Source organism: Vanessa tameamea, chromosome 7, assembly GCF_037043105.1.
Source record: "Vanessa tameamea isolate UH-Manoa-2023 chromosome 7, ilVanTame1 primary haplotype, whole genome shotgun sequence".
In the NCBI taxonomy this organism is placed as follows: Eukaryota; Metazoa; Arthropoda; class Insecta; order Lepidoptera; family Nymphalidae; genus Vanessa; species Vanessa tameamea.
In genome coordinates, this window is record NC_087315.1 from 7,077,849 (window position 1) to 7,087,085 (window position 9,237).

General features: G+C 31.3%; 3 protein-coding genes across 4 annotated transcripts in view; 2 read left to right on the plus strand and 1 right to left on the minus strand.

Annotated features, from left to right (window-relative positions):
- Nucleotides 1-9,237, plus strand: part of LOC113401217 (signal recognition particle 19 kDa protein) — a 232,267-nt gene that overhangs the window by 207,232 nt on the left and 15,798 nt on the right. The window lies entirely within an intron of this gene.
- The window catches only part of LOC113401215 (zinc finger protein 830), a 236,018-nt gene continuing 230,785 nt past the window's right edge, over nt 4,005-9,237 (minus strand). Inside the window, exons 2-5 of the mRNA XM_064215467.1 lie at nt 8,568-9,052; nt 8,368-8,480; nt 4,283-4,452; nt 4,005-4,198 (exon numbers count right to left, since the gene is read on the minus strand). Of these exons, the coding sequence (XP_064071537.1) occupies nt 4,051-4,198; nt 4,283-4,452; nt 8,368-8,480; nt 8,568-9,030 (894 nt within the window). The 5' untranslated portion in view covers nt 9,031-9,052 and the 3' untranslated portion in view covers nt 4,005-4,050. The remainder of the gene's footprint in view (nt 4,199-4,282; nt 4,453-8,367; nt 8,481-8,567; nt 9,053-9,237) is intronic.
- On the plus strand, nt 5,971-7,770 carry LOC113401214 (ATP-dependent (S)-NAD(P)H-hydrate dehydratase-like). Of its 2 annotated transcripts, XM_026641034.2 has the most exons (3): nt 5,971-6,185; nt 6,270-6,440; nt 6,541-7,770. In XM_026641034.2, exons 2-3 carry the CDS (start codon nt 6,288-6,290, stop codon nt 7,282-7,284), a joined length of 897 nt encoding a protein of 298 aa, XP_026496819.2. In that variant the 5' UTR covers nt 5,971-6,185; nt 6,270-6,287; the 3' UTR covers nt 7,285-7,770. The 2 variants fall into 2 exon arrangements, with proteins under 2 accessions (XP_026496819.2, XP_026496818.2); XM_026641033.2 differs by having other exon boundaries at nt 6,001-6,440.

Genomic DNA, 9,237 nt, shown 5'->3' on the forward strand with positions numbered 1-9,237 from the left:
AACATTCTTTCGTGTGGCGTGCAATTTGTAGCAGTACAGAGAAGAGAGCGGATAGAATGTAATGCTTGAGGCAGGGCGAGTTCCCAATTCTCAATAGACATGTTTTTCGAACGTATTGCTAATTGTACAGCTTTCCATAAAGTAGCATTAAGGCGTTCTACTTGACCATTACCTCGCGGGTTGTATGGTGTAGTTCGACTGGTTGCAATGCCACGATTATAAAGAAATTCTTTTAAATCAGAAGACATGAATGCTGTACCACGATCAGAATGTATGAAAGATGGCATACCGAATGTAAGAAATATTTCGTTTAGATATTTAATAACAGTTTTTGAAGTGATATCGGCACATGGAAATGCAAATGGGAAACGCGAAAATTCGTCAATTATTGTTAATATATATTTGTTCTTCGTATTGCTTGGAATTGGTCCTTTGAAGTCTAGACTTAATCTTTCAAATGGAGCTGTTGCTTTAATTAAGTTAAGTCTAGGAATAGGATTCCGTACGTAATTAGGCTTTATTTCTGAACAAACACGACAAGATTTTATCATGTTTCTTATTTCTTCTATAGTGTATGGTAGATTCTTTGTTTTAATCCAATGAGCCATTCTTGTAACTCCAGGATGACATAAAGCTTCATGTAATGAAATCAATTTTGTGTGTTGTACTTGAGCTGAGGAACAAATACGTGATAATGCATCTGCAATATCATTTTGCTTACCTGGCCTGTAAATTATATCGTACTTAAATGGTGCCAGTTCTAAACGCCATCTCTGTATTTTTTCGTTTTTAATTTTATTTGTCAATTTGTTATTAAACATAAATGATACGGATCTTTGATCGGTTATTAGTCGAAAAGGTTTACCAATAAGATAATGTTTCCATTTTTTTAAAGCTTCTACTATGGCATAAGCTTCTTTCTCAATGGCTGAATGATTTTGTTCTGTTAGATTTAATGTTTTAGAAAAGAATGCGACAGGTCGACCATCTTGGGATAAAACAGCAGCAATAGAATGGTCAGAGGCATCGGTCTCGACAGTAAGTGGAAGACTATAATCAATTGCATACACAGCTGATTTAATTATGTCTGATTTTAATGATTGAAATCTTTGTACTAATTCTTCAGAAAATGGAAATATTTTATTATGAGATATAGCATGAATTCTTTCAGAGAAATTAGGTATCCATCGACTGTAATGGGCAAACATTCCAACGATCCGACGTTGGGATGGTAAATCGTTTGGTGGTGGTAAAGACGTTAGAGGTCGAAGGCGATCAGCATCGGGTCTTATAACTTGATCTTTAATATTATATCCTAAAATATTTATCGTTGTTTGAGAGAATTTGCTTTTATCCTTGTTAATAGTGAGACAATACTTTCTAGCTGCAGCTAAAAAATTTTCTAAATTTTCATTATGTTCGGTTAATGTCTTACCACAAACAGTAATGTCATCTAAGTAGGCAAATGTATCTTTGAGTTTTTCTTCTTTTAACACCCAGTCAATGATTCTTTGAAAGCTGGAAACGCCATTAGTAACTCCAAAGGGAATACGTCGAAATTGATACAGATTTCCATCTGCTTCGAAAGCTGTATATTGTTTTTCTTTAGCAAGTATCGGTATTTGGTGATAGGCATTCTGTAAATCTATTGTGCTAAAGAAAAAATATTTCGATACTTGAGAAATCATTTCTTCTATATTAGGAAGCGGATATGCATCTAATTGCGTATATTTATTTATTGTTTGTGAATAGTCTATAACAAGACGTTTTTTATGATTTTCATTTTTTGTTATTAAGACCTGAGCTCGCCAGGGCGAAGAACTCTCTTCAATTATACCCTCAGCTAAAAGCTTTCTAATTTCTTGAATAATAAATTGTTTGTCATCTTGACTAAATCGGCGAGACTTTATTGCTATCGGCTTACAGTCGGCAGATATATTTGCAAATAAAGGAACGGCAGGAATTGACGCTTCTGCTACATTACAAACTATTATCGGCTCTTTAGGCCCTCCAAAAGAAAATTCTAAAAATGAATGTTTTTCCAGTATATCGTGACCTATAATTAAATCAGCACAAAGGTTTTTTACAATCAATAAATTTAAGTCATCGTAATCGTGATTTCCTATTTTTGCTGATACAATAGTTTTTCCATCAACTAGTGATGTGAAATTAGTCGATGCCATAGAAATAGTTTGATTACTAGGCAATTTCTTTAATCCGCAAAGCTTAAAAAAATTATCATTAATAAAGCTCACTGAGCTTCCAGTATCAATTAACGCGTGTGCTCGAATTCCCTTTATGTAGGCAGGCAACGTTGCTTTTTTTAACGAGCTTGGAGAAGCAGCTACTATGCATGCAGATGATTCGAATTGTTTAATTGTTGCCGCATTATTACATATTTTACTGCGACAAACGTTAGCAAAGTAGCCTTTCTTACCACACATTTGGCAAGTTACATCTAGTGCAGGGCAATTTTTGCGAATATGAATACGGTCACCACAAAAAAAGCATTTCCGTTTATAATTAGTTGCTTCTGAAGAACTTTTTCTACTATCATATTCAGATGATTGTGGTCGTACAAACATACTATTATCTCTAGATTTATTATTTTCAATAGCATTAACGCTGATATTATACTGCTGAGAACTAATTTCTGCTCCCTCTAGAGACAAGGCTTGATTGTAAGCGTCATCGAGTGATAAGTCTAAATTTTCAAGGAGACGTTGTCTTATTTTATTAGATTGTATTCCAGAAATAAATGCATCGCGTATGTTATCGTTTCTATTTGTTTCTGCATCAACATTTTTAAAATCACAGTCTTTTGCTAATTGTTTTAATGCCTGTAAATAATTGTCTATCGACTCTTCAATTTGTTGTTTTCTTGTTGCTAGAGCATGTCTTGCAAAAATTATATTTTTGGGTTTTATAAATATTTTATCCAATATAGCTATTGCTGTTTCATACGTGGAACATTCACTGATGTATGTATATATATTAGAAGATACATGATTTATAAGTAAATCAAGTTTTTTATAAGAAGTCAGTACTTTTTCTGACATGTGAGAAAAATCAGAAGCCGATAGAAAACTCTCGAATGTCCTTTTCCAATGTTCCCAATGTTTCGCTGCAGAACTATTGGAGGGATCAATATCTAAGCGATCAGGTCTCAAGTATTTATCCATCTTGTAAACACATTAAAATATTATGTAGAATAAATTGTAATAAGATAACACCTCGTATAGACGGTTTTATTCTACATAATAAAAGTACATAGTTCTTAAGAGTGACATATGACATAAGTTATAAAATGATATAAAAACAAGGAGGTTAAATATTACTACAGTATCGTAGCGATTTATATACATCCCCGCATAGTTCCCTTTGACTTCAGCCGGTATTACTTTAGGTTAATAATGTTGCGAATGTATGTAATGTAGTTCGGAACAGGCTATGTTTGACCTCTTTTGACCGTAAGTTATTGACCTACTAGTATTTTAACAACAATAACTCCGATAATGTTATAGGATCTTATGTTCAAGCTAAGTTAATTAATGTATTATTTTTTGTGTATGGTCTTAAAATGTTTTACATATTAATGCGTTGACGTCACAGGCACATTGTATATGCAGTCCATTGGCGCATTTTTAGCAAATGTGTGCAGATCGTAGGAATCGTAGGATATATCCATACAGATTATTTTGTTTGAACAATTAGTCGGCGGCAGTTGCATCTACTATTATAATCAATTATAGTCGATTTTAATATGAATAATGCACAATTTTATCGTAACGTGTGTAGAATTGAAGGAATTCCTTCCGTTTATTTCAAACGAAACAGCAGCTCGTTTTTTGCCATTACACAGTATGTGCACCTATTCCATAAATATTTATTAGTATAAGTAACACACAGGTAGCGTAAAAATAGATTCGTTAAAATCTCAAAATAGGAAATTCTACCAATTTTGCAGTTTCAGATGTTATTTTTGAGAAGGCTACAAAAACAACATTTTTTTAGATATTTTAATAAAATAAACTACAAATATTTCACTGATTAAACAAAAGATTTTTTGGCTCGCCAATCTAAAAATTCATCAATTTCAGCTTCATTGTCAGACTCATTATCATCCCCTTCATATAATAAATCTACATCTTGTATCTTCTTTTTAGTTTCTTCCTTTTTCAATTCAAGATCTAAGACTCTGTAAAATAAATAAATAAAATTATTTGTATGTATTTATTTAAAAAGTTACCTATGTTTGTATGGTTCATTTACGAGGCAATACCTTGACCAATTACGAATTTGTTCGTCTATTTCATCAATTTGTCGTTCTGCAGTAGCTTCTTCTTGTTCACCAGCGATGATTTCCGCAGAAGTTGATGTCTCTTCTTTTATTTCTTTTTGAAATTTTTCCCATTCTTCTTCGACTGGATCTTTGTATTCAATATTTCGTGCCTGCAGGAGATATATTTAAAAATCGTTTTAATTCAGCCAAAGTCTTGGTCGAAGTCAAAGGTTTCTAATAAGTGCTGAAATTGAACGAGATGTTACAACTGCGCGAGGCGCAACTTTAGAAGAGAAGCGTTGGGAACGAGGACCATATTAAATTGACCCGACCGGCGTCCATTACCAGTTGAAAATTACAACAAAACAAGAACGTACATAACGTTATTATCTACTCAATGTAGCAAGAAATAAGACGTTCTTGACAAGGCTAACGACAATAAAATATTTTGTCGAATTTTACTCAATGTACTACAGATTGTTTAAACACATACTTAATGGAAACACAAAAATGAATATTTATTAAATTTTAATTATAATTTTTATTTTGAAGCTGCACAATTTTTCAAAACAGCATTTAATTGATCAATTTTCAAAAATATTATTATTTTATAGTCTAATTTCAGACTATTTGAGTAAAATTTAGGTTTTTTATATTCATTAAATTACATTTAAATAAATATATATATTATAACTGACATTATTTGATCATACACAATAAATTTCGGCCAGACTTCGACCTTCAGTTGAACACTACAAAATAAACAATATTTTTTATTTATTAATTAATAAGTAATGATTCTATATTAGAATGATTTTGAATTTGAACGCTAAATGCTAAGCTAAATGAATATCATAATTTACTCGTATGAAGCATTTTCGTATATTAAGTAGTTTAATAAAATTTTAAAATGATTGACTGACACACATTGCACAGCCAAAACCAAAACAAAGAAATTTTGCACAGGAACTCCTTATAAAACGCTATTAAATGGAGAAATATAGTTTGTACTGAAAATCGTCATTTCTGAAGTTAGAAATATGGTGAGGATAAAACAAAGAGGTGAAAGTTTGTATGGAAGTTCGTAAAATTTTATAGTGAGAAACATGAAAATCTCATATTTATACTTCTGCTTATGAGGAAAAGGAATTCGTAGAGTTAAAACATAATAATAAGTAATGATTCTATATTGAAATGATTTTTAATTTGTGGGACGCTACATGCGTTGACACGTTGGTCCCATCTCATATCCGAAAAACAATGTTAAGAGCTGGTGCCGCTGCGGAAAAAGCTGAAGCAAAAAAAAATCACAATATTTGTGTCTTATGTCAAATTACTTTTTTGTCCCATTTGCTGTCGAAATACTTGGCCCTTGGAGTAACGGTGCAAAAAGCTTCATCAAAAGTATAACACCTCGCCTTATAGCCTCCACTGGTGACAGGCGGGTTGGTTCGTTTTTAGCCCAGAGAATCGGAATTGCGATTCAACGGGGAAATGCTGCTAGCATTCTTGCCACCATTCCACGTGGTCAAGATTTATATAGTAACAATTTTTAATTAATATTTGTATAATTTAAAACACTTAATGTTATCAATTTTTATGTTAATATATTTTTTTTGACGTATCTCTATTTATATTCTGTTAACTGACAGCAGTAAAGTCATTTTGAGTCAAAATAACTTATTGTTTTTGACGTCTCCTTAATTATATTCTACCTAGCTGACCTCTGAACAAAAAGTTTAAATTACATTGTAGTTCCACATTACAGTCATAATAAATTTATGTTCTTCTGATTTGTAAAAATAATTACATTATATTTTCTAGAAAGTTTCAACGATACTAATTAATACCGATATTTTCGAATTGCGATTTACGTGAAGTGCATAAATTTAATCAATAAAAAGTATGTAATTTCCCAAAATAACGTGCCATGATGTTGAATCTTCTTAAAAGACAAATTGTTATGAAACATTTTTACTTTTCACAGTTTTCTAAATATTCAAAAATGGATAGAAACAATTTTTTTAATTTATTACTACCAAGCATACCACCTTTAGATGGAACACATCATAAAGGCCAAGCTGGAAGAATAGGTATCGTCGGTGGTTCTCTAGAGTATACTGGAGCTCCTTACTTTGCTGGCATGGCTGCTTTGAAAGTAAGTTAATTTACAAAAAACTAATTATTTGTATTGTCATCTACAATTATAAATTTTCTTATATAAGAAATTGAAACAAATGCAATTATTATTTTTATAGGTAGGTGCAGATTTGGTGCACATTTTCTGTTCAAATCCAGCAGCTACAGTTATAAAGTCATATAGCCCCGAATTGATTGTTCATCCTTTACTTGATAAACTTGATGCTATCAAAGAGATATCACCATGGCTCGAGAGGCTGCATGTCATAGTTATCGGTCCAGGATTAGGTCGCGATCCAAAGATATTTAATGTGGTGTCGGATCTAATAAAATTAATAAGTGAAAAGCAAATACCACTGATTATTGATGCAGATGGATTGTTTCTAATAACTGAAAACCCAGAATTGATTAGAAATTTTACTTCACCCATAATTTTAACTCCTAATAAAATTGAGTTTGAGAGACTAAGCTGTAAATTGAATGGCTTAACAGGTTTACAAGAGTTAAATAAAAATGTGACACTTTTGAGAAAAGGCATGACTGATGAATTTTATTGCTTTAACACTGACTTAGAATGGAAAAACAAAGAAGCAGGATCTGGCAGAAGATGTGGAGGTCAAGGTGATCTTCTTTCAGGATCTATAGCAACATTTTTGCATTGGACTATAGCTTCTCGAGAGAAAATTAATTTGGATATACCAGTTGACAAAATGTTATTAGCAACTTCCCTCTCATGTTTTGCAGCATCTTCATTAATAAGAACATGCAATGCAAAGGCTTTTCAAGTAAAAGGTAGGAGCATGTTAGCAACAGACATGGTGGAATATATTCATGAAGCTTTCACAGAACTATATGGACAATAATACTACATATACACATATATCAATAATACTATTAACTGGGAGATTTTTTTGTATGCTTTTATATTTTTATTGACTTTATTTGGGTTCTTTTAGTTGCTATATAAAATCATTACATATTAAAAACTGTTGTTTACTTTGTTTTAACCACCACAGTATAGCCAAGTACTACCACCAGCAACAGCAAAGCTAATAATTTAAGACTATATAATTAAGTGTTTCCTTAAACCAAAATGGGTATGTGATAGGGTTACTTAACAAAACATTTAAGTTATATTTACGTTTACACCACACACAAAAATCTAGTTTATAGTAATTAATTCTGAAGTTATTATATTATTACTTATGGGTTTCATATATACATGATATATTTATATAAAAAAAAACACATTGTGTGTTTGTTCTGTGTTATTGTATTATATGATGACAGTTCATTTTCCTCATGGTAAATAGCATTATCAATAAAACAGAATGCCATATAAAGGAGACGTAAAGTGACATTTGCGTCTGACGACGATAAGGGGTCTTAGTCTTCCCAATATTGGGTTTAAATATGCTAACCTAATCTTTGGCTACTTGAAAATTTTAATAAGATACATTAATTACAGTTATAAAACTGATAAGGTCTATAGTGGTGTGCTGTCCAAAACCAATGTTTTCTTTGTCTTTTTATTGGAGTAAAACACAATACATATTTTTTTATAATTATAATAATAAATAAATAAATATTGGACAACATCACATACATTACTCTGATCCCAATGTAAGTAGCTAAAGCACTTGTGTTATGGAAAATCAGAAGTAACGACGGTACCACAAACACCCAGACCCAAGACAACATAGAAAATTAATGAACTTTTTCTACATCAGATATTTTTTAAATCAGATATTGTGTGTTGTTTTTGAGTATAAAATTGAGGTGTGCTTGTATTATTACAAGTACTATGTAAATTAGTTTCATTGGTAACTGGTTATTAGCATAATATTTAAGTATATTTTAAAACACAGTGGTTGTTACCATGCAGGAATGTTATCTTATCATTTATTAGTACTACAACTGAACATAAAAGTAAATAAAAATGTAACCTTTGCGTCCAGTATTGGATCATCAAAAAACCCTTCAGGAATAGGTTGAGGATTCGTTGATATTGTTTCAGTGTCCTCAATCTTATTTTCAACTGTTGCTTCTAAACTTTCAACTAAAATGCAAGTAATTATGCAATTAGACATCATCAAAAACTACTTAGTAAAATTTTAATAAATTTATGACAAAATATATTAATTACCTTTGTGAGATGTTGGGTGTTTACTTTTTCTTATAATTTTTTCATCATGATGAATAAGTATCGTGGGCAATTTATGTTCCGGAGTTTGTACAACAGTGGGCATTTTTTGATTGCTATTCTTTAAAATACTCTTTGGTTTTTTTTCTTGTGGGGCATCTGTTTGAAAACCACCGGGTCTTTTATTTTTAATTTTATCATCAGTAAAATTATTTGTTAATTCTTTTAGTTTCTTAGCTTGTTCTACGTTTCCCTTGTGTTGTTTGCTATTAAGATGTATTTGCCATACGTTCTCTGAGCGTACGATCGACGAACACAAAATACACATCAATTGTCCAGCATTATTGTATTTCGCAAGTGGGTTGTTTATTAAAACTGGTTTCTTATCTTTATTTTTACGTTCTGCCATCAAACGTCGCATTTCTGCCTGAGCCTTTTTCTTCTCAACTTGCATTCGTAGTGCCATTATACTAGTTAAAATTTAGTTACTTATATAAAAACGAATCAATAAATACTTTTATATTTTTTTTATTATGTTGTTATCATATACACATTTGAAATTGTATTGTGTTTGAGCTTTGACATTAACTTTTAACAAAATCAAAAGCAGAAGCTAAAAACAGCATTATGTACTTTCAACTCAAGTCTCAACTCATCTGTCATCTATGAGCAA